Source organism: Podarcis liolepis (assembly GCF_965112155.1).
Source record: "Podarcis liolepis genome assembly, chromosome: Z".
Taxonomy (NCBI): Eukaryota; Metazoa; Chordata; class Lepidosauria; order Squamata; family Lacertidae; genus Podarcis; species Podarcis liolepis.
Window position 1 is genome coordinate 450,230 of NC_139570.1, and position 23,643 is coordinate 473,872.

At 46.2% G+C, this 23,643-nt stretch overlaps 1 protein-coding gene across 4 annotated transcripts in view; it reads right to left on the minus strand.

Moving 5' to 3' along the window:
* Positions 1 to 2,854: 2,854 nt before the first annotated feature.
* Positions 2,855 to 23,643, minus strand: part of FHL1 (four and a half LIM domains 1) — a 78,345-nt gene continuing 57,556 nt past the window's right edge. For all 4 annotated transcript variants that reach the window (XM_083486541.1, XM_083486543.1, XM_083486544.1 and 1 more), the window contains exons 2-6: positions 18,307 to 18,488; positions 13,251 to 13,425; positions 8,709 to 8,878; positions 6,620 to 6,806; positions 2,855 to 5,439 (exon numbers count right to left, since the gene is read on the minus strand). In XM_083486541.1, the coding sequence (XP_083342667.1) occupies positions 5,285 to 5,439; positions 6,620 to 6,806; positions 8,709 to 8,878; positions 13,251 to 13,425; positions 18,307 to 18,462 (843 nt within the window). In that variant the 5' untranslated portion in view covers positions 18,463 to 18,488 and the 3' untranslated portion in view covers positions 2,855 to 5,284. The remainder of the gene's footprint in view (positions 5,440 to 6,619; positions 6,807 to 8,708; positions 8,879 to 13,250; positions 13,426 to 18,306; positions 18,489 to 23,643) is intronic.

Consider the following 23,643-nt stretch of genomic DNA (forward strand, 5'->3'; position numbering starts at 1 on the left):
ATGGTTGTCAAGCCTCTGCTTAAAGACCTCCAAAGTAGGAGACTCCACCACACTCCTTGGCAGCAAATTCCACTGTCAAACAGCTCTTACTGTCAGGAAGTTCTTCCTAATGTTTAGGTGGAATCTTCTTTCTTGTAGTTTGGGTCCATTGCTCCGTGTCCGCTTCTCGGGAGCAGGAGAAAACAACCTTTCTCCCTCCTCTATGTGACATCCTTTTATATATTTGAACATGGCTATCATATCACCCCTTAACCTCCTCTTCTCCAAGCTAAACATGCCCAGCTCCTTTAGCCGTTCCTCATAAGGCATCGTTTCCAGGCCTTTGACCATTTTGGTTGCCCTCCTCTGGACACGTTCCAGTTTGTCAGTGTCCTTCTTGAATTGTGGTGCCCAGAACTGGACACAGTACTCCAGGTGAGGTCTGACCAGAGCAGAATACAGTGGCACTATTACTTCCCTTGATCTAGATGCTATAATCCTATTGATGCAGCCCAGAATTGCATTGGCTTTTTTAGCTGCCGTGTCACACTGTTGGCTCATGTCAAGTTTGTGGTCAACCAAGACTCAGTGCACACCGACGCCTCTCGCTCTCCAGGCTTCAGCGAAAGCAACGCGAAGCCTCCGGAGCGCGGAGGGAGCGCTCCCTCTGCGCTTCGGAGGCTTCGCGTTGCTATCGCTGAAGCCAAGGAGCCTGCATTCGCTCCATAGGACACACACACATTTCCCCTCAATTTTTGGAGGGGGAAAAAGTGCGTCCTATAGAGCAAAAAATACGGTAAATAGCGATTTATGTCCTGATTAAAATTGATTTGATTTAAGTCAAATCCACCCTGGTTCTCAACAAGCATGAATTTGAGACAGAAGCCTCTTGAAATGGGTGGCAGATGTACAACGATCCAACTCTAAAAGCTGAATAGTAGAGATACTCTCTTTAGGGAGCAGTCATTGTTCTACATCAGGGACGTCTCCAACTCCCAATAGATTGTGATCTACTCTCAGTATAAAAAAAACTGGTTGTGATCTACCCATTGTCGTTAGACAGATCGAAGTTGTTGAGCTTAATTTTTTGAGTGAGTGGAACTGAATTTATGAATGAATGGAACTGTGAGCATTGCGAGATAAACAAAACCTAATTTAAAGTCGATTATATAAAACACAGTTGAGGGTCCTGAATCCACAGTCAAATGGTGGACCTTAATCTGATGGTCCACATTTTTTGCTCGGAAGCAAAAGTTGCTGAGCTTTTTTTTGAAAGGCAAATTGTGGAGCTTTTCTTAGAAAACCAAAGTCGTCGGGCTTTTTTTCTTAGGAAGCCAGAGTGGTTGAGCTTTTTTTTTTTTAGGAATCAATGAATAAATGAAACTGAAGATATGAAATGAATGAAGCTAAAGTTGCCGCGTTTTTTTTGGAAAGGCAAAGCTGTTCGGCTTTTTTCCAGAAGCCAACATTGACAAGCTTCTTCTAAGGAAGCAAATGAAGGAAAGAAACGGAAGATATGAATGAATGGAATGGGAAATATGAATGAATGAATGAAGCCTTGTGAGCGTGAGTTGCCGCCGGGCTCGCAAGGCTTGCGGGTAGCAGCCTGTTCTGGGGGCTGGGGTTGGGGGAGGCTCGGGCTTCCCCCGCCCCAGCCCCGCGGCTGGGGGGGGGGGAATAATTTTTTTTTATTCATTTCCTCCCCAAAAAAACGAGGTGCGTCCTATGGGCCGGTGTGCCCTTTAGGGCGAAAAATACAGTACACAGAACATAACAGGAAGCAGTAGTTGTTGAGCTTCCTTTTGTTCTTTTTTATTCTGGGGGGAAGGAGATCCCTGAGGGGCCAGAGATAGACCAGGAAAGCCCCATGATCTACCAGTAGATTGTGATCTACCTGTTAGACATGCCTGTTCTACATGACTGTTCCATAGACATGGTACAGCCTCATCTGCGGAACAGGAATGTTTGGAAATAGGCACAAAATCAATTGGGCCTTTCTCTGAAAAGAAGTGGCTTTTGTCCCAAATTTCTCAGTGTCTTTCAGCGTTGTGAACATCCGCCTTTCCCCCTCAAAGAAGAACGAGGTGCCCTCTGGGAATTCCCACCTGTGTACTATCGGGTTTCCTTTTAGGGCTTCTACTAGAGGTTTAGATTTCTCTCTTTTCTCCTGTCGCCTGGTTGGGGTTATCTTATGGATAATGATCTCATTTTCTTTTTCTTTTTCTTTTTCCCTTTATAACAGGGGTGGCCAACTTCCAAGAGACTGCGATCTAAACTGGCAGTGATCTGCCCCCTTTTCTGGGATTCAGATCAAAGTGGGTGAGCTTTTTTTAGGAAGGATAGCCCTTTTTTAAAAAAAGGGATTCAGGTCTAAGTGGGTGACCTTTTTTTAGGGAGGTTCAGGTCAAAGTTCTTGACCTTTTTTAGGGAGGAGGAAGGCACCATTTTAAATGTTGAGCTTTTTTAGGGAGCCAAAGTTGTTGAGCTTCTCTACAGACATCCAGTCATAATCTACCTGTTGGACATGCCTGCTTTATAACAACCAAATAACATTTCTTCATCACATAGATCTTTGCTCAAATTGAGCTTTGACTTCCTCCTGTCCCCCTCCCTGACTTCCAGATGTAATCACTTTTATCTGAGCATTTCTGAATTGCCCTGTTTACCATATATCCATACTTATGATCTCATTTTCATCTATTCTGAGTTTTTTCTTGTTACTAGTTTGTCATACTTTATCTCTGGTGTCCATCTATGGTTTGATGTTCCCACACGAGGCTTCCAGGAATGGTAAAAAATAAGGGACTCCTGTCATATGGGACCTGTGAAGGTTCCTGCGGCCGGCATGCAAAAATGGAATACAAACCCAGGCAAGTTGAAGCAAAGCAGCGAAGATGCTGGACCTTTATTTGAGATTTTTGCGGCAGCAGGGTCAAAAGCAGTCTCGCCAAGAAGGAAAGGATAAAACTCCAAACGGGAGACGTTTCTTACTTCTTATACAGTTTTGAACCAAGCACACGTAGATTTCCATAATCCCCCCCTCCCCTTAATTCCCCATGAGACACTTCATTGGACGCAATCTTGGGTGTGATAACAGATACAAGTATCAGCTAAGAATGGGTGGAGGAAATTGTGTGTTGCAAACGTTTGCGTTTTATTCCTTCGTGCGCATCAAGGGTTTCATTGTGTTAATCTGCGAAGGCCAGGTTTTCCGGAGATGTTTCTGGGCTGGACCATGTGTTGCTGATCAGATCTGCATATTGACATACTATCATCTAGGGCAGGGATGTCCAGCTCCCAAGAGACTGTGATCTGCTCACAGTGTAAAAAAAACTGGCAGTGATCCACCCGTTGTTGGATGGATCAAAGTTGTGGAGCTTTTTTGGGGAAGCAAAGGTGGTTGAGCTTTTTTTTTAGGGAGCAAATGAATATATAAATTAATGGAACTGAATGAACATTGTAAGATACACAGAACATAATCAAAAGTTGATTATATAAAACACAGTTAAGGGTCCTGAATCCCCAGTCCTATATAGTGGAACTTAATCTGATGGCCCACTTTTTGGCTAGGAAACAAAAGTGGCTGAGCTTTTTGGGAGAAGCCAAAGTGATCTACCTGTTGGACGTGCCTGACCTAGGGCATTTCTAGAGAAACTAAGGCCTGGGAGCCGGATCCGGCCCAAGCGCCTTCTCAATCCGGCTGGCGGATGGTCTGGGAATCAGCATGTTTTGACATGAGTAGAATGTGTCCTTTTATTTAAAATGCATCTCTGGGTTAATTGTGGGGCATAGGAATTCGTTCATTTCCCCCCCAAAAAATATAGTCCAGCCCCCACAAGATCCGAGGCACAGTGGGCCCTGCTTAAAAAGGTTGCTGACCCCTGCTTTTCATTGTCAAACAAATATGAAGGCATCATTGCTTGTGGAAACTGACATTGCGAAGGGCTCAGGCCGGCCATTTCCTGGCTTTCATGGGATTGTTGATATGGAAGAGCACACAAGCATTTTGCCTCCCACCCCACCCCAGGATTCAGTTTAATACAGGCAGAGGGCCTTCTTGGTGGTGGCACCCTCTCCCATCAGATCTCAAGGAAATCAGCAAGACGTCTGAAGGCAGCCCTGTTTAGACTTTTAAATACAGGTGTTCCTGGTCAGTGAGTGACCCTTTAAAACGGCCCCAAACTCTCTCCCGATCTTTTGCTCCCCAGGAAGGAAAAGCAAAAAAATTCCGTTTCAAAAGCAGCCATGTGATTTCAGCCCTCATCTTACCAGTGGTACCTCTGGATGCGAACGGGATCCGTTCCGGAGCCCCGTTCGCATACTGAAGCAAACGCAACATGCGTCTGCGTGTGCGTGGGTCGCAATTAGCTACGTGCGCATGACGTCATTTTGAGCGTCTGCACATGCGGAAGCGGCGAAACCCAGAAGTAACGCACTCCGTTACTTCCGGGTCGCCACAGAGCACAACCCGAAAATGTTTAACCTGAAGCTACTTCAACCTGTACATGGGGGCATGTTATACACAGAAAAAGACTAATTAGCTGTATGTGCTCAATTATTAGCAAGTACCATACTTTTCAGTGTAGAAGACGAGGTTCTATATAAGACCTATAAAAGACTCAAAGCGCAGGCTGCAAAGACCCCTCGGTGACCACAGTGGGTAGGCAATTTGTGGCAACGCCCCCTAAAAAAAGCTCAACAATCCCCCCCCCCAATTTTGGAAAGTTTTAGTCCCTCAAAATAGGGGGCATCTTATAGAAGGGGGAGTCTTCTAGATGGGAAAGTGCGGTATATTTGGTTGTGTAAAGCTTGAGCCGAAACATCGGCCGGCACCCACGAAGCATGGCAAGAAGGCAAGAGGATCCCAGCGAGGTTGAACCTTTCTGTTTTTTAAAAAATGATTTAAATCAAGTCTTCCTGACTAGTGATTGAAATCCAGTCTTACTGAATAAATGATTTAAATCAAATCCACCTTGGTTATCAGTAAGTACATTTGGATGTGCAAAGCTTGAGCCTAAACTTTGGCCGGCACCTGCGAAGCATGGCAAGAAAATAAGATCTTTCCTTTTAAAAAGGGGGGGGGGTTTAAGCAAGGTTAGCAGCAGGTAGGATGCTAAGGCAGAGCTTTTATTGAATGCCACCTGTCAGATGGGGAGGGGGGAGATGCTGGGCACCTCTTAAGGATGGGGATGGGGAAGCCTAAAATGTGGGCAGGACAGTGGGCAGGTTTTCTCCAAGCACACGGATCAAGCCCCTCCAGGGAAGAGGCGAGGCCGCGCCCCCCCTTTGCCCCTGGCTCCGCCCCTTACAGCTTCTTGGCGCAGGTGGGGCAGTAGACTTGCTCGCTGTGGAAGACAAAGGGCTTGTTGGCCAGCGGGATGGAGCACTTCTTGCAGTTGAAGCAGTAGTCGTGCCAGGAGTGGCCTTCATGGCTGACCACGTTGGTGCCTTTCCCGAAACCTGCCGGTTCAGAGGAGGAGCAGGGAGGGAAGGGTTAGAAAGGAAGGAGAAGGAAGCACACAGGTCACTTATTCAGGCATAGGCAAACTTGGCCCTCCAGCTGTCTTGGGACTACAACTCCCATCGTCCCTAGCTCACAGGACCAGTGGTCAGGGATGATGGGAATTATAACCCCAACACAGCTGGAGGGCTGAGTTTGCCTATGCCTGGAAGAAGGAGTGGGGGGGTTCGGGGACGGGTAGGTGGCCTTCCCTCCAATGAGTCCCGCCCCCAGGTCTCCCAAGACTTGTGGGCTTCCTCAAACCTGGCCTACAACTCTACCTAGCAGGACCAGCCATCAGGGATGATGGGCGTTTTAGTCCTCAAATAGCTGGAGGGCCAAGTTTGGCCGCCACTAGTCTAGATCAGGCATGGCCCAACTTGGCTTTCCAACTGTTTTCGGACTACAACCCCCATCATACCTAGCTCCCAGGACCAGTGGTCAGAGACGATGGGCTCTGTAGTCCCAAAAGAGCTGGAGGGCCGAGTTTGGGGATGCTTGACTTAATTGCTTATGAGCTAGGCCAGGGATGTCCAACTTTCAAGAGACTGCGATCTACTCCCAGTATAAAAAAACTGGCAGTGATATACCCATTGACGTTGGACATATCAAAGTTGTCGAGCTTCTTTTGGGAAGCAAATGAACGAATGGAACTGAATATATGAATGAACGGAACGGAATATATATTCTGTGTATCCTATAGCAGAAGAATCTGATATATCCTGTATCCCAGTGATAGCTGAACTTGGCCCTCCAGCTGTTTGGGGGCTACAACTCCCATTGTCCCTAGCTCACAGGACCAGCAGTCAGGGACAATGGGCGTTATAGTCCCCAAACAGCTGGAGGGCCGAGTTGGGCTGCCACTGCAGTAGTCCAGGCGGGAGATAAGCAGAGCATGCAGCGCTCTGGGCAGAGAGATGGAGCTGCCCTGGACACAGAATGGACCTGTGCCTCCTTGGGTCCAAGATCACCCCCCAGGCTGTGCAGCTGGTCCTTGCCCCATTCAGGACCAGGGAGTCCCCCACACCCGCCCACCCACAACAGGACTTCTGCCTTGCCAGGATCCAACCTCAACCTGTTAGGCGCCAACCATCCTCCAACCACCTCCAGGCACCTGTCCCGGACCCATCACTGACCCACCTGTGATGGGGTTCTTGCAACCGCTGCATTTCTTGGCCACAAAGGACTTGTAGCAATCGACGCAGTAGAATTGATCCTCCACAGCTGTGAAGCGCTGCCCTCCCAGTTTCTTGGAGCAGGTGGCACACACAAAGCACTCGGAGTGGTACGGTTGCTCCTGGTAGGCGACCCCTCCGCAGGTGATGGCCTGGCGTGGGGAAGGAAGTCAGAGGTCAAGCACTGCTTGGACTCCTGGGGAACCATTCGTCCAAGCCGCCCCAAACCCTGTGTCACCTGTGGAAGCTTTCTCTCTTCTGTTCTCTCTTCTGTTTAAAGCAGGGTGGACAATGATTTTTTAAATGATTTTTTTTGAATTAATTTGACGACCATTTGTATTAAAATTTTTCATTTAATTTAAATTTTATTTACGGTGGTACCTTGGTTTGCAGACGTTCTGGATTACAAACATATCAAACCCGGAAGTGCTTATCCTGGAATGTAACCTGTTTTTGGATTACAGCCTTCCCCCCTTTTTTTGGGGGGGGGATAACGAACAATTTGGGGGGGAGGCACCATTGGCAAAAGCGTGCCTCAAGTTCCAGCCTGTTTTGGTTTACAGACGGACCTCTGGAACGGATTATGGTTGTAAACCAAGGTACCACTGTACATTGTACAGCATAAATCCACCACAACTCAAATCAACAAATCCACCACCATTAGACATGAACATAACATAAAATAAACATAACATAAAACGTCAGAATAAAAGACTTCCTTTATCCTGTACATGCTGTTTTATTTATGAATTATTATTCTGATTTTTTTCAATTATGACTTTAAAAAACCCACAACCTCTTTATTTTGATTTAAATGGGATTTTTATTATTATTCAAATCAGGATTTTAAAAATGAAATGCTTTGGGAAGAAAAATCTTTCTAAAGGTTTTCTATTGAAATTACATTCTAGTCCAAAGGCTATTCGTCAAGAAATAAGGATTTGTTTTTAAGTGCTAAAACCGCTTGGCAGGGGGTTGGACTCGATGGCCCTTGTGGTCTATTCCAACTCTATGATTCCATGAACTCAGTCTGTTAACAAACGTGGATCCATATGCTATCACGTTACTGTTTTAGTGAAATAAATGGTTTAAATTGTTATGAAGGAAATGGTTTTTCTCCTTCCAATCAAATACAGCAGAAAAGTTGTCCAAATAGAAAGTTAACTTATGAAACCTCACTATAATTTCATCATTATCTGTCAATGTATTTCTCATAGTAGAACCAAATCAGTCATATTTTATTTAACTGTAAAAACTCCTCTAATTTATGATTCCAAAAATGAAACTTTCCTCTGGTTGTCAATATTAGGAGGATGCCAGCAAGGTTGAACCTTTCTGAAAAAAAGGTTTTTAATCAAGCCTTAATGATGAGTGATTTAAATCAAAAGGGCCAGAGGGCCAACCAGAGTTGTTAAGCTTTTTTTTAGGATTGAAGTTGCTGAGCTTTTTTTAGGATTTTACCCCAGGACCTATACTGCCACGGGGGCCAGATTAAATCCACTGGTGGGCCAGATTAGGCCCCCAAAACGGACTTTGGACATCCCTAACCCCTATACCTAGGGTGGCCAACTCCCAAGAGACTGCGACCCACTCACAGTTAAAAACTGGCAGTGATCTACCCCTTTTTGGGGGTGCAGGGCAAAGATGTTGACCTTGTTGAGCTTCTTTAGGGAGAGCCAGTGATCTACCACAGATGTCCAGTGATCTACTGGTAGATCATGATTTACCTGTTGGACATGCCTGCTATCCCTATCCCTATCTTTAACCCCTATGAGTGCTGCAACCCCATCGCCGCCTTGGACTGGACTGAACCTTCCAGGAGTCCCTTGACCCTGACCTTATCTCCACCATATGTCCTCCGTTAAGAACTGCACCAAGAGAGGCCGTGGTGAAAGAAGAGTGGGTGCATTGGTTGGCATAAGTGCCTTTTGGCGCACCTTCCGAACTGGCAGAGGAAACTGTGATAATGAGCACAGCTCCGAGACCTTTGGGGAAAAGCCGGGATCCAAATGGGATCCAGGTAAGCTGGGGGAGGATGGGTCGGCACAACTTACCTGCTTGCACTTCACACAGGTCTTGGCAAATTTCTGCTCATGGCAGGAGGTGCAGTAAATCTCATCATCCTTGGGGAAGAAGCTGGCGGTGCCAATCACCTGCTTGCAGTGGCTGCAGGTGAAGCACTCCTTGTGCCAGACAGTCTTCTTGTATTCCACATTCTGGTCGCCTGCAAAGAGGGAGGGAAAGAGATGGCGCTCACTGCCAGATTGATGCAATTTGTGGCACTGAGAAAATTGTGATTCACGAATGGCAAGCTGAAAGCTATAATAATAATAATAATAATAATAATAATAATAATAATAATAATAATAAATAATAATTTATTACTTACAGCCCACCCATCCGGATGGGTTTCCCCAGCCACTCTGGGTGGCTCCCAATCAATTATTAAAAATGCAAGATTAGGGATAGGGGTTAGGGATAGGAATAGGGGTTAAGGATAGGGGCTAGAAATAGGAGTTAGGGATAGGGGTTAGGGATAGGAACAACTTTGAACTGAAATACCCCCCCAAAAAGGGGGGTAGATCACTGCCAGTTTTTTTATACTGGGAGTGGATCGCAATCTCTTGAGAGTTGGACGTCCCTGCAATACAGCACCAAACATTAAAATTTTTCCCTCAACAGGGCTGCCTTCAGATGTCTTTTAAAAGTAACGGATAGGTAGCCGTGTTGGTCTGCCATAGTCAAAATAAAAAAATTCCTTCCAGTAGCACCTTAAAGACCAACTAAGTTAGTTCTTGGTATGAGCTTTCGTGTGCATGCACACTTCTTTTTAAAAGTAAGATAGTTGATTATTTCCTTGACATCTGAAGGCTGGGAGCCACCACCAAGAAGGCTCTCTGCCTGGTTCCCTGTAACCTCACCTCTCGCAGTGATGAAACACAGTGGTCTAAATCTCTTGGACTCTAAAACTGGAAAGGGGACAACATCCCCTCAGTAGAAGATTGGTTAAACAAATTGTGTGAACTCATCAAGTTGGCTAAACAAATTATGTGAATTCATAGAGAGTTGGCTAAAATGACCGCAACCATGAGATTTCCATTGGAACCGAAACTTCAGAAGGAACGGAACTAGTTTGGAAGAATGACCAAACATTGATCCAAAACAAATGGATTGATATGCGTGGGCTAACTTCGTAAAGGAGTGGGAAAATTATTGTCAGATTGCCCTGGGGGCCAAAGTAACTAATATATATTAGGGTGATTCATAAAAAAAGTCTGGTCTTACTACACTAGGAATTATATAGATATATCTGAAATTTTATGCATATCAGTTAATATCTTGACCCTGCTCCACTGAAAAGCATTGGGTGTTCAGTAGGACGGTTTATAAAAAAACCTCTATTTTGAAAATGCCTGCTCCCAAGTTCTTATCTTAGTACACTAGGGATTATATAGCTATAGCTGAAATTTCATGCATATCAGTTAATATCTTGACCCTCCTCCATGAAAATAGCTGTTTACTTGGCCATTTTCCTATGTTGTGAAGGCTGAAATGTCAATTCAGCGGAGCAGGGTCAAGATATTAACTGATATGCATGAAATTTCAGAGATAACTATATAACCCCTAGTGTAGTAAGATAAGACCTTTGGAACAGGCATTTTAAGAAAAAGGTTTTTTTATGAACTGCCCATATTTCTAACAGATTCAAGTAGGTAGGCATGTTGGTCTGCCATCGTCAAAATATACCAAAATAATTCTTTAAAAAGATAGTTCAAAAGACTTTTCTTAAAAATCTAAAAACTTCCTTAAAAGAATCAAGTCTTCCAAAAAGTGATATGATCTAAGAAAGTCTTTCAAAGAATTCTTCCAAAAGAATAAAAAGCAGCACCTTAGAGACCAACTGAGTGGTTTTAGGTATAAGCTTTTGCATGTATGCACACTTCTTCAGATACACACACAATGACAAGTTCAAAATGTATTAAAGGATGTCGTGTTGTCAGAGTATCAGATGGAGTGTGTATTACACACAAAACCTCATACCTTGAAAGCTTATATTTAGTTGATCTTTAAGGTGCCACTGGAATTATTAAAGATTTTTTCATCTTGTTATTTATTATCACACACACACACACACACACACACACACACACAATGACAAGTTCAAAATGTATGAAAGGTTGCCATGTGGCAGAGGGAAGTCACAGAAACAGAATGAGAGAGGAAACGGGGATTTTTATCAATGTCATAATTGACACTAGATTCTACAATACAATGAAATGAAATAAAGATGAAAATAAAAAATAAGAATAATGAATCTCTTGGACTATAGTACATGGATTATAGTGGGGTGGGGCTGGCAAAAAGCATGCGTGCTCTTCCAGGTCAAAAATCCCATGTCAACCAGAAAGCCGGGAAACAGTTTGCAACTCCACTTTCAACAAGCAATGATGCCTGAATGTTTGTTTGACAATGAAAAGGAAACCGAACCGTTATTGCAGAATATTCTGCTACCAGAGATTCGGTGGGAACCCTCTGTTTCCACTTTTAAATACTGGCTGAAAACTCCTCTATTCCAACAGACAATGAAGAATACCTATTTCCACAATAGCTACCTGATTTCTGGTTTTGATTATTTATATGGTTCTTGCAGTTTGGATTTGTTAAGAGCTGCCTCTACCTGTTATGAAAGAATAAATACCATATTTCCCCATCTATAAGATGGCCCCATGCATAAGATGTCCCCTATTTGGGGGGGACTCAGATTGAATAAAACGGGGTGGGGTGGGGTAGATGGATCCTAGAATAAGACGCCATCTCATTTTTGACATTATTTTTTTTGGGGGGGGGGACCTAGTCTTATACACGGGGAAATGTGGTAATTTTGATCAAGCTAGAACAGGCATTGGTAAACTCAGCCCTCCAGATGTTTTGGGACTACAACTCCCATCATCCCTAGCTAACAGGACCAGTAGTCAGGGAGGATGGGAGTTGTACTCCCCAAACATCTGGTGGGCCGAGTTTGCCTATGCCAGAGCTAGGAAAAAATAGACATCTATACCTAGGTATTCCCAAAATGTAGACCCACTGTTTCACTCGAGGACTTTCAATTTTGTGCGCTCATTTACCAAAGATGTGGTGCGCCCGCAGCGGCGCTTCTCATTCACAATATTGGCGCCTGTCCAACTCAACAGCAGCACTTGTCATTCTCCGTGGCGCCATGCGTGCAAAATTAACTAAATTTGGGGGGCACTGGGCTGGTCTTTGCACCCGGGCGGCGCATATGTGAAGGGCTAAAGTATATTTTGTCCAGAACGTGGTGGTGGATGAGTGTTCAGACCCCTGGGCTCTCACTTGTGGGATGCCTCAGGGTTCTGTCCTCTCCCCCATGCTTTTCAATATCTACATGCAGCCGCTGGGAGAGATCATCAGGAGGTTTGGGCTGGGTGTCCATCAGTATGCAGAGATACAACCTCTCTAATATGAACCAGTTAAGGCAGTGAAGGTCCTGTGTGAGTGTCTGGAGGAGGTTGGAGGATGGATGGCGGCTAACAGATTGAGGTTGAGTCCTGACAAGACAGAAGTACTGTTTTGGGGGGACAGGGGGCGGGCTGGTGTGGAGGGCTCCCTGGTCCTGAATGGGGTAACTGTGCCCCTGAAGAACCAGGTGCGCAGCCTGGGAGTCATTTTGGACTCGCAGATGTCCAAGGAGGTGCAGGTCAATTCTGTGTCCAGGGCAGCTGTTTATCAGCTCCATCTGGTACACAAGCTGAGACCCTCCCTGCCCACAGACCGTCTTGCAAGAGTGGTGCATGCTCTAGTTATCTCCCGCTTGGACTACTGCAATGCGCTCTACATGGGGCTACCTTTGAAGGTGACTACAACTAATCCAGAATGCGGCAGCCAGACTGGGGACTGGGAGCGGCTGCCAAGACCACATAACTCTGGTCCTGAAAGACCTACATTCCTCCTGGGACATTTCCAGGCACAATTCAAAGGGTAGATGCTGACCTTGAAAGCCCTAAACGGCCTCAGCCCCGTATCCCTGAAGGAGCACCTCCACCCCGGACACTGGGGTCCCTCTCCCAAGATCCTTTTGGCGGTTCTCTCCCTGCAAGAAGCAAGGTTACAAGGATCCAGGCAGAGGGCTGCCTTGGTGGTGGTGCCCGCCCTGTGGAACACCCTCCCAGCTGATGTCAAGGCAATAAGCAGCTATCTGACTTTTAGAAGACACCTGAAGGCAGCCCTGTTTAGGGAAGTTTTTAATATTTAATGCTGTATTGTTTTTAACACTCAATTGGGAGCCGCCCGGAGTGGCTGGGGAAACTCAGCCAGATGGGTGGGGTATAAATAATAAAATATTATTATTATTATTAATTATTATTATTATTATGGCGCTGGACGGGTCTTTGCACCCTGGCAACGTGTATGCGCAAGACAGCTCTGGTTTTGTGCGCAACATTAAAAATGAATTTGTGTTACGTAAGTATTTTGGTAAATGAAATGTTCCATAAGCCTGCTGGCCGCCCCATGACAAGGCTCCATAGTCGAGTGGGGCAAGAAGCAAAGGGGTGCAAGGCAGCTGAGGGGAGTCCTACCTGCCACGATGGGCTTCTGGCAGCCCTTGCAGTGGGGGGCCTGATCCATGGTGCACTTGTTGCACCACACTTTGTTGTGCTCCTTCAGCATGAAGGGCTCGTTGACCAGAGACGTGGAGCACTTGAAGCAGCGGAAGCAGTTCTCGTGCCAGTAGCGGTTCTTGAAATGCAGCTCCTGGAGGGAGGGGAGAGGGGGGAAGGCAGCAGAATTGAGGTTGAATCCTGACAACACAGAAGTCCTGTTGGGGGGGGGCAGGTGGGGGGACTCCCTGGTCCTGATCAATCTATCTATCATCTATCTATCTGTCTGACAGCCTTAGCTTATTGAGCTTCTGTTCCAATTTCTCTGCACGTTTCCCCTCCTCTACTCGATGAGTTTCACTGTTTCCCTTTTAAAGGCAAGAGCGTGTAACTAGAGAAACCGGCCAGGTAAGTTTTGCATGTTCATGTTTTGTTTTGTTTTTTAGCAAGGCTCTCCAATGCTGCCATCTATTGGTTCTTATCCGGCAGTTCCCGGTCCAATTTTCTCCATCTCTCTTTATGGGGGTGGGGAGGTGGGATAACAGTCACGAGGAGGCCGTGTCATATTCAGGCATGTCCTAACTCCCAAGAGACTGTGATCTACTCCCAGTATAAAAAAACTGGCAGTGATCTACCCGTTGTCATTGGAGGGAGGGGGGCGTGCGTGGGGTGGGTATATTGCACGAAGTTGTTGAGCTTTTCTGAAGGGGGGATTGCACAGAGTTTTTTTAAGCTCCCCCCCCCCCGTAACTTTTTGTACACGATAAGAATCCGGCGATCTACCAGGATCGGCCGGGGATCTACCGGTAGATGGCAAGTGAGAAGATAGTCTTGAGCCAACCACTATGTGTTCAAAAGGGACTTGCTAGCTCAAGTTAGGAAGAAACATATAAAAGATAATCATAATCATAATTCATAATGAAAAAATAAATATGTAAAAATATATATTTATTTATGGCATAGTCGAAATAAATTAGAAAATTAGTACCTTAGAGGCCACCTCAGTTTGTCCTGGGTCGAAGCTTTCGTGTGCAGGCACACTTCTTCAGATACCTTTTTTATTTTTTATTTTTTCCATCAGGCGGATATTTTAGTTCCAAAAAGGTTTGCTGCAGATCTCTTAGGGGAGCATCCCTGTCTGTAGAGTTGGAACAGAGCCTGGCTATACACAATGGATTGTTTGGTATGTTTGGGGTGGTGGCCAGAAGCATGTAGATATGTTTGCCAGTTGTTTGGCTTCCGGCCTCAGGTGGTGTCTATGCGCCCATCCTGTCTTTTTATAGTAGTGTCCAGACAATGCATTTATTGCATAGATTGGTTCCTTGTTAGCTTGATGGTGGGGCGAAAGCCATTCCATTGAATGTCCAGTGGAAGGTGCCCAGGGTCTGCTGACCATGTGTCCAGAATCCAAAGGCTATTCATCAGGAAATAAGGATTTGTTTAAAGTTTTTCATGTGTGCTGTTTTGGGACTACAATTCCCATCATCCCTGACCACTGCTCGAGCTAGTAGTAGTAGTAGTAGTAGTAGTAGTAGTAGTAATAATAATAATAATAATAATAATAATAATAATAATAATAATATATTATTTATACCCCGGCCATCTGGCTGGGCTTCCCCAGCCACTCTGGGAGGCTTCCAACAAAACACTAAAATACAATAACCTATTAAACATTAACAGCTTCCCTAAACAGGGCTGCCTTCAGATGTCCTTTAAAAGTGAGATAGTTATTTCCTTGACATCAGATGGGAGGGCGTTCCACAGGGCAGGTGCCACTACCGAGAAGGCCCTCTGTCTGGTTCCCTGTAACCTCACTTCTCACAGGGAGGGAACTGCCAGAAGGCCCTCGGCGCTGGATCTCAGTGTCCAGGGAGAACAATGGAGGTGGAGACACTCCTTCAGGTATACTGGACTGAGGCCGTTTAGGGCTTTAAATGTCAGCACCAACACTTTGAATTGTGCTTGGAAACATACTGGGAGCCAGTGTAAGTCTTTCAAGACCAGTTTTATATGGTCTCGGCGGCCGCTCCCAATCCCCAGTCTAGCTGCCGCATTCTGGATTAGTTGCAGTTTCCGGGTCACCTTCAAAGGTAGCCCCACATAGAACGCATTGCAGTAGTCCAAGCGAGAGATAACCAGAGCATGCACCACTCTGGACAGTTACCCCATTCAGAACCAGGTAGTCCTCCACACCCGCCCCCTGTCCCCCCCAAACAGTACTTCTGTCTTGTCAGGATTCAACCTCAATCTGTTAGCCACCATCCATCTTCCAACCGCCTCCAGACACTCACACAGGACCTTCACCGCCTTCACTGGTTCCGATTTGAAAGAGAGGTAGAGTTGGGTATCATCCGCATACTGATTAACACCCAGCCCAAACCCCCTGATGATCTCTCCCAGCGGCTGCATGTAGATATTGAAAAGCATGGGGGAGAGGACAGAACCCTGACGCATCCCACAAGTGAGAGCCCAGGGGTCTGAACACTCATTCCCCCCCCCACCACTTTCTGGACACGGTCCAGGAGAAAGGAGCGTAGCCACTGTATAACAGTGCCCCCAGCTCCCAGCCCCTCAAGACGGTCCAGAAGGATGTTATGGTCAATGGTATCAAAAGCCGCTGTGAGATCCAGCAGAACTAGGAAACAGCTCTCACCTTTGTTCCTAGCCCGCCGGAGATCATCAACCAGTGCGACCAAGGCAGTTTCAGTCCCATGATGAGGTCTGAATCCCGACTGGAAGGGATCCAAATGGTCCGCTTCTTCCAGGCGTGCCTGGAGTTGTTCAGCTCAATCACCTTGCCCAAGAATGGAAGATTTGAAACTGGGTGATAGTTGGCCATATTGGCCGCATCTAAAGAGGTTTTTTTAAGAAGCAGTTTGATAACCGCCTCTTTCAGTGGGTCTGGGAAGGCTCCTTCACAGAAGTATTCACCACCTTGCAAAGCCCATCGCCCAGCCCTTCCTGGCTAGCTTTTATAAGCCAGGATGGGGAAGGATCAAGGAGACAGGTGGTTGGTTTCACTCATCCAAGCAGCCTGTCCACATCCTTGGAGGTAACAGATTGGAATTGATCCCACGCAATTTGACTAGACAAGACTCTAGCACTCTCCCACCCCGGCCCTGCTCCCACAGTGGAGCCTACCTCCTCCCGAATCTGAGCTACTTTATCTGCAAAAAAACTTTGCAAAATCATTGCAAGAGATCATGTGGCCCATACTGGGCCCCGATGTAGCAGGTGGCTCCACTAAATTGTGAACCACCTGAAAAAGTCTCCTGCTGCTGTTTTCTGCAGATGCAATAGAGGCGGTGAAGAAAGTCCTCTTTGCCGTCGCTATCGCTGCTTGGTAGGCTCAACAATGAGCTCTAACCCATGTCCAGTCAGATTCAGAATGAGTTATCTGCCGGCGGCGCTCTAGCCGTCTCAGTGATTGTTTCATTGCCCTCAGGTCCGTGGAAAACCACGGGGCTGTCTGGGCTCCATGCAATCAGAAAGGGCACTTCGGAGCCAAACAGTCAATAGCCCTGGTTAACTCCACATTCCAGCGGGCCACCAGGGAATCAGCTGAAAGGCCATCAACATGGGATAAAACATCCCCTACCACTCTTTGGAAACCATTTGGATCCATTAAGTGGCGGGGGCGGACCATCCGAATCGGTTCCACCTCCCTGCAGAGGGGAAGGGTCACGGAGAAGTCCAGTTGCACCAGGAAGTGATCTGACCATGGCACTTCTTTCGTTTCATTTTTACTTAGTGTCAGATCACCAACATCCATAGAGGTGAACACCAAGGCATGTCCGCGGCTATGGGTTGGGCCAGACTTATTCAGGGACAGCCCCATGGAGGCCATGCTTTCCATGAAGTCCCAAGTGACCCTTGTAAGGTCCTGTTGGCATGGATGTTAAAATCCCCTAGGACAACCAAACTAGGTGTCTCCAGGAGAACATCTGCCACGACCTGAAGCAGCTCGGGCAGGGAATCCTTGGTGCAGTGGGGAGGTCGGTACACCAATAGGAATCCTGTACTCCCCCTATAGCCCAACTTCCAGAACATGACTCAGAAAACTGGGTCTTCCCAATAGGATGCCTGGTGCAGACTAATGACTTTCTTAAAATCACTGCAACCCCCCCCCCCGCCCACTACGCCTGGGTTCCTGCATGTAAGAGAAACCTGGTGGACAAGCAGCGGCAAGGACAGGCCCATCTGCTTCATCCAAACAAGTCTCTGTCACACATGCCAGGTCAAATCCTCCATCCACGATCAAGTCATGGATGACAGTGGTCTTATGGATCATTGACCTGGCATTGCACAGCAGCACCTTCAGGTCGTGTGGGTATCCCTTGCTGATTCCAGTATCTGTCCGGACAAGACCAGACCTGGAGGCAGGGATAGTCCTCAAACAACGACTAAACCTGCCTCCTCAGTAATGACATGGTCTGGTCTTAGCATAACTCCTCCTCCTACCCGTGATCACCGAGATCGGTTGTCCCAGTGCATACCCGCCCTGCGGAACCTGCCCCACCCAGTCTGTTGACTGGGACCCACTCCCCGGCAGCCCTTAAGTACAAAATAAAACCTTTAAAACAAAACACAATAAAACAATACAAACAAAAAACTGTAAAAATTACAAACACATCAAAACAAATTCCCAAACCCAACCAAACATCCATCCCACCCCCACCCACCCCCCAAAAATCAAAAGGGAAATAATAGAATTTTTAAACATTTTTAAAAGAACAGTGCACCGCTCCGAGTCTTCCTGGCCAGCAGCAGCAGCAGCAACTGTTCTTATGAGGCCTGTCAGGCCCTGCCCTGGGCCAGGTGGTGAGTGGCAGGAGTGGGGCCCTCAGGCACTCACAACGGGGAGTCCTAGCTAAGGATCATGGGAGTTGTAGTCCCAAAACAGCTGGAGGGCCAAGTTTGCCTATGCCTCTATTAAAAAATGGGTCCTCTCCTGCCTCCCTGAACATTTCTTGGGGCAGGGAGCGTGGGATGGAAATATCCATTCAGTAAACAAGCAAACTGTTAAAATAACCACCTTGGAATCGGCCCCGATGGGCTTCTTGCACTCAGCACAGGTGTTTGCGCAGAACTTCTCGAAGCACTTGATGCAGCAGTGGCGGCCTTCCTTCTGCACATACTTCTTCCCGTGCAAGTTGTCCCGGCAATAGTGGCAGTCAAAGCGCTCCGACATGGTGCCCACCGTGTAGCTGGTAGGCCCTGTAATAATAATAATAATAATAATAATAATAATAATAATATATTTAGGGCAAAGGTGGCGGGGAAGGAGACAGCGAAGCACATGGTTGGTGCATGGCAAATGGGAAAAGCATCTGCAGCTCAGAACATGGTATTGGACAGGCATCCCCACTCTGGGGGGCTTCCGACATAGATTAAAAATACATTAAAACAAGTCATTCCGCTTCCCTAAGCAGGGCTGCCTTCAGATGTCTTCTAAATGTCATACAGTTGTTTATTCCTTTAACATCTGTCAGGATGGCGCTCCACAGGGAGGGTGCCACTACCAAGAAGGCCCCCTGCCTAGTTCCCTGTAACTTCGCTTCTTGCCGGAGAGGGATCCTGGCGTCCAGGGTGGAGGCACTTCTTCAGGTCTATTGGGCCAAGGCCGTTGAGGGATTTAAAGGTCAGCACCAACACTTTGAATTGTGCTTGGAAACGTCCTGGGATCCAATGCAGGTCTCTCAGGACTTGTGCTTTATGGTCTCGGTAGGACTCTATTTTACAGAAAGGTTCAACCTCACTGGCATCCACTTCACATTGACCCGCAGAGGAAGGTTTCCTTTTGGGAAGAATGAAATCCCTTTTTAAAAAACAGTAAGTTTATTTATTATTATTATTAAAGATTCTTGTTTTACAGAAGTATGTGTAATGTCTCTCGTATTTTTTCCATGTAACATTTTTACAAATCAGTTTCATTTGTTGAGACATTAGTGGGGGGGGGGGAAGGGGTGGAGGGGGGAAGATGGGTGGGGGTGGGGGGGGTGGCGATGTTTCTATTTTGCTTAATGGGTTTCGTGTCAGCGTTACTCGTGCCGGTTCTCTGCTGTTCACTTGTGTTCCTTTGGTGGTGAGAGAGGTTGGGGTTGGCCTAGGATGTGGTTGTTCATTTGGGGTTGGCTGTGGTGGTCTTTGTTTTCATGTGTGCGTGGGGTGGGTGGGTGTTTTGGATCAGGTTAGCCATATTGATTTGTATGCTGTTGGTGGGTTATTGTCATTGTCTTGTTGGGCTATGTATGTGATAAAGGGGAGCCATACCGGGGTGAAGGTGTCTTCTTCTGTTTGTCCCTGTGTCAGTTTCAGTTTATTAGTTAATTTTTCTAGTAGGGCTGTTTCCCATACTATTTGGTACCATTGGTCCATGCTTACTCCTGACAGGTCTCTCCAGTGTCTGGTTATGGTGTTTCTGGCTGCTGAGAGCAGGTGGGTTACGAGTTCTTTGTGGTGTAAATGGGCATTGTTGTCTTGGAAGATGTTTAGTAGGGCCAATTCTGGGGTGATGTCTATTACTTGCTTAGTTATTTTACATATTTCTCATGTGGCTGTTGTCCAGAATAGTTGGATTTTGGGACACTCCCACCACATGTGGAGGTATGTGCCTGTGGAGGTGCACCCTCTCCAGCATTTTGATGAGGTTCCTGGATGTATTAGCACTAGTTTCCTTGGTGTTAGGTACCACCTGTAGGTGAGTTTCAGAGTGAGTTCTTTTCTTTTCGTTGATATGGATTTAAAGGGGGGTTTAGACCACATTCTGGTCCATTGAGTGCGGTTAATCTCATAGCCTATGTCATTCTCCCATTGTTTTTTGATTGCGTCTTGGTTGTTTGCAGGGGTGCCGACTTATAAAAAATATTGGGGGGGCCCATACCGGGGTCCTGCCCCGGGAAGTTTTCTAAATTTTAGATGAAAATTAGTGAGTTTTAAAGTTTTTTAAAAGTAATCACTAAAGTCGGAACGCTAAACACGTCTGCAGCATGCACTGAACGAAACTATCCACACTGAATGACAGCAGGGTGGGCTTTATATAGCCGCGGCGTCGTAATGTCTCGAAGCGTCACGGCGACGCGAGGTGGAGGATTCCAGGCGCTTCTGCTCCAGTCCTTTTGATGTCGCCGCGGCCGCAGCGCTGGCCCGCCAGACTTTACACTGATACGGAAGGGGGGGGGGCATGTCTTCTTCACTACAATATATCCATTTATTTCCATCTGCCAAGCCCTTCCTCCGGGCGATGCCAGGTGACAGACTATGCAAACATGGACCATTGTCTTCTCAGGATGTGCTTATCTGCGCATATCTCCAGCTCTCTGCATATTCCCCCCTCCCTCCTCCATCCAGCTCTCTGCATATTCCCCCTTCTTTCCTCCATATGTTAATCTGTGTAACCCAACCTCTTAATGTATTCATGATGTAACTGGGATGTATTTTGCACTGTATTCTGGGATATGGAGGGAAATTTCAAAAGTTCATGTCACCCCTTTCTCGCGGTTCAATCTCGCCTTGAACCTGTTGCGCAATAAACTTGGATCTTCTGCAGTTTGCTCCTGCATCCGGCTGAGCTCATTTTTCTTCCGCAGGGACCCACGGACTTAGTCCGATGAGCTGGGTGGCAGAGTAACCCCGCACCCAGATTTTTCCGTAACAGTTGGCACCCCAACGTGGGGCTTGCGGTTCTCCCGAGCTGCTGACTGGGGGCCCCGAAATCTTCAGCCGGCTCCGGGCCATTTTGCCTGGGAAGATCCTTTTGGACCCCCAGCCATCTTCTGGGCGGTAATCGAAACCCCTAGGAGTTCAGCCGGGGAGCAAAAGAGGGATCCAGCCGGCTTATTCATCGATCCCGGGATCATCATAGAAGACGCGTGAGTATAAGGAAAAAGGAAAATCCAGTGCACTGGTGGGAAGGGGGTGGAATCTCCTGGCAACTGAATTCTCTGCCCTCCTCTCTATCGCTCCTTCTTGCCTTTCTCTTGGTCCGGTTATTGAGAGAGACCGTGGACCGCTGCTCAACCCAAAAGGGGGGGTTCTGAGCTCTATCTCTTTTCCTTAAAATCTCCAGCCAGCCGCACCAATTGGGAGCCCGAAAGTAAGACGGAGAGACCCGACTTGAAAGATAGCCGACTCTCCGCAACGGGCATCCCAGTTGAAAGCAAGGGGTTGGAGCTCTCTTTCCGAACTTCCCGAGCGTCCTTGCTAGGGGGCAGGAAGTGGTCTTGCTTTCTGTATCAATCCCAGCTGCACCGGTCGGAGCTACGTACCACGTGTATCGTAAGCCCGCTTCCGAAAGCAAGGGGGATTTTCGATTCAAAATTCTATCCAGGGATCACCCGATCTGGCACCGCATGGCGCGGGCGTCCAGTAGGGCCCCTTTTCCTGAGATGTGACGATAGGTAGGAGGTTGCCAGGAGGGATAGCCCATGAGGAATTGGGCAGGACCGGCAGAGTGGAAAGAGACCCCAGGTTATAGGAAATAAGGAAATAAGGAAATAGGAAATAAGGAAATAGGAAAGGGAACGCAAGGAACCGGATAGCTAGAGCTCTCTAAAACCCACTAAGGAAGTTGCCAGGCAACTAGAAGCCCTTTCTCTTCTTTACTATACGTCCCTGTACTAAGCATACCAAACCCCTAGACATACCAATCCTTACAGACCCCTTTCTTTCCCCCTTTTCTGTCTAGACACGCGTGAATCATAAGGGGGTACCCAGTCAACCAAGCATTGTGAGCCCTGCCAGTTTGATTAACTGGTGGTGTGTTTGAAGAGGCAAGGAGGCTCATAAAACCATGTGGGACCTTCCTACTAATTTCACTTAATGAAGCCAAAGGTAGTGGCCCAACTCCTTGCAATAACCAACTAAAGGATGAGAATATATATGTTTACATGTTGTCTGTTATGTGTGTTGTCTGTTAATACATATATGAGAATATGTATGTTTACATGTTGTCTGTTATGTGTGTTGTCTGTTCCTTCTGTCTCTGGCAGACTGCCTTTCTTAAGTGTGCATAGTTTAAACTGCAAGCTTGCTTCAAAATTTTAAATCTAAGGAAACCATGCTGGACCTTAGCAGTCCTAAATAAGACAAAAATTGAGAATGAAGTGTGCAAATGTTTGTTATTTGAGAGGGGCTCCAAAAGAGAGTTTTCCTCCCAAGTGGTAAAATCCTGTATACGTGCTACTTGTGTTCTGAAAGGAGGATTACCCCACCTCCTTCCTCTAGTTTAAGAGAGGAGGGTTATTTTAAGTCTAATGGTAAATGATGTTGTGTTGTAACTTTTGAGTTTGTGAGTACACCTGTGTTCCAGTCTATCTTGGAATGTGAAGTTAACCTAATGTTTCTGCTGCAAAAGCCTAGTTGAGCCAACTGCTCTCAAGCTAAAATGCAGTGTATGTATTTCATTAAGCATTTCATTAAGCATATGCCTATGAAAGTATGGTGTTCCTTCTAAGAAAATTATGTGAGTCCAGTTTTAACTTTGATTTGGTTATTGTGAGAGTTATTGTAAGGCTCCTGATATCAGTCTCTATAAGACGTCCTGACCTCTTTTCTTAGAAAATGCCCCCCCCCTGTTTCATTCTGTCTCTTTCAGGGTTTTTTCCCCCTTCTCCTTCTTATTCTGTGCCAGGTAAATTTACTCCCGAGTAAGCTTCCTTTAAAGGAAACTGCAAAGGGGGGGGCATAGATTAGGCTTACTATTCCTCTGCAAGTTCAGGAAAAATTGTTACTTTTGTATTCCTTTTAAATCAAATCTATGGCTGTTTTAATTATTTGTGAGTGGTTATATCAATTGAATTAACTTTCCTTTATAAAAGATCCTCTCCCTCTCTTAGGAAAAACTGTTCAATTCAATCTTCCTTTAAAGATCATTTCTCTATCTCAAGATCTGCTAAAAGGGTTCTGTATAGAATTGGGTACTTTTATTTTCCTCTTCCTTAGTACATGATAGGCACATGGCTTGTGATCTCTTCTCCAGTTGTGTCTGTGTACATAAGTATGTGTGTGTTTCTGGTAGTACAAATCTTGCTATGAACCCTGTATTTTAGGGTTGGACTAGATGACCCCAGGTCCCTTTCAACTTTCCCAATTTGTGGCTGATGAGTTGAAATTCAGCCCAGATTTACTCTCTGTTTTTAAAAGGTGTGAGGTGAAGCCATGATGTTTGAAGCAGAACTGGTGATATCAGGCATTTAAGTGATTACAGTGTTTATCGTTTTGTCTATTATTTACAAAAATCAGACTTAAAAGTCCACTCAAACTTCCTAAGACATTTGCTTGGCTTTTTTTTTTTTGGTTTTGATAAAGAAGGCTGGGCTTTGGGAATTAGCCAAAAAAATTTTCTTTGCATTTATCTACTTTCTTTGTTTGG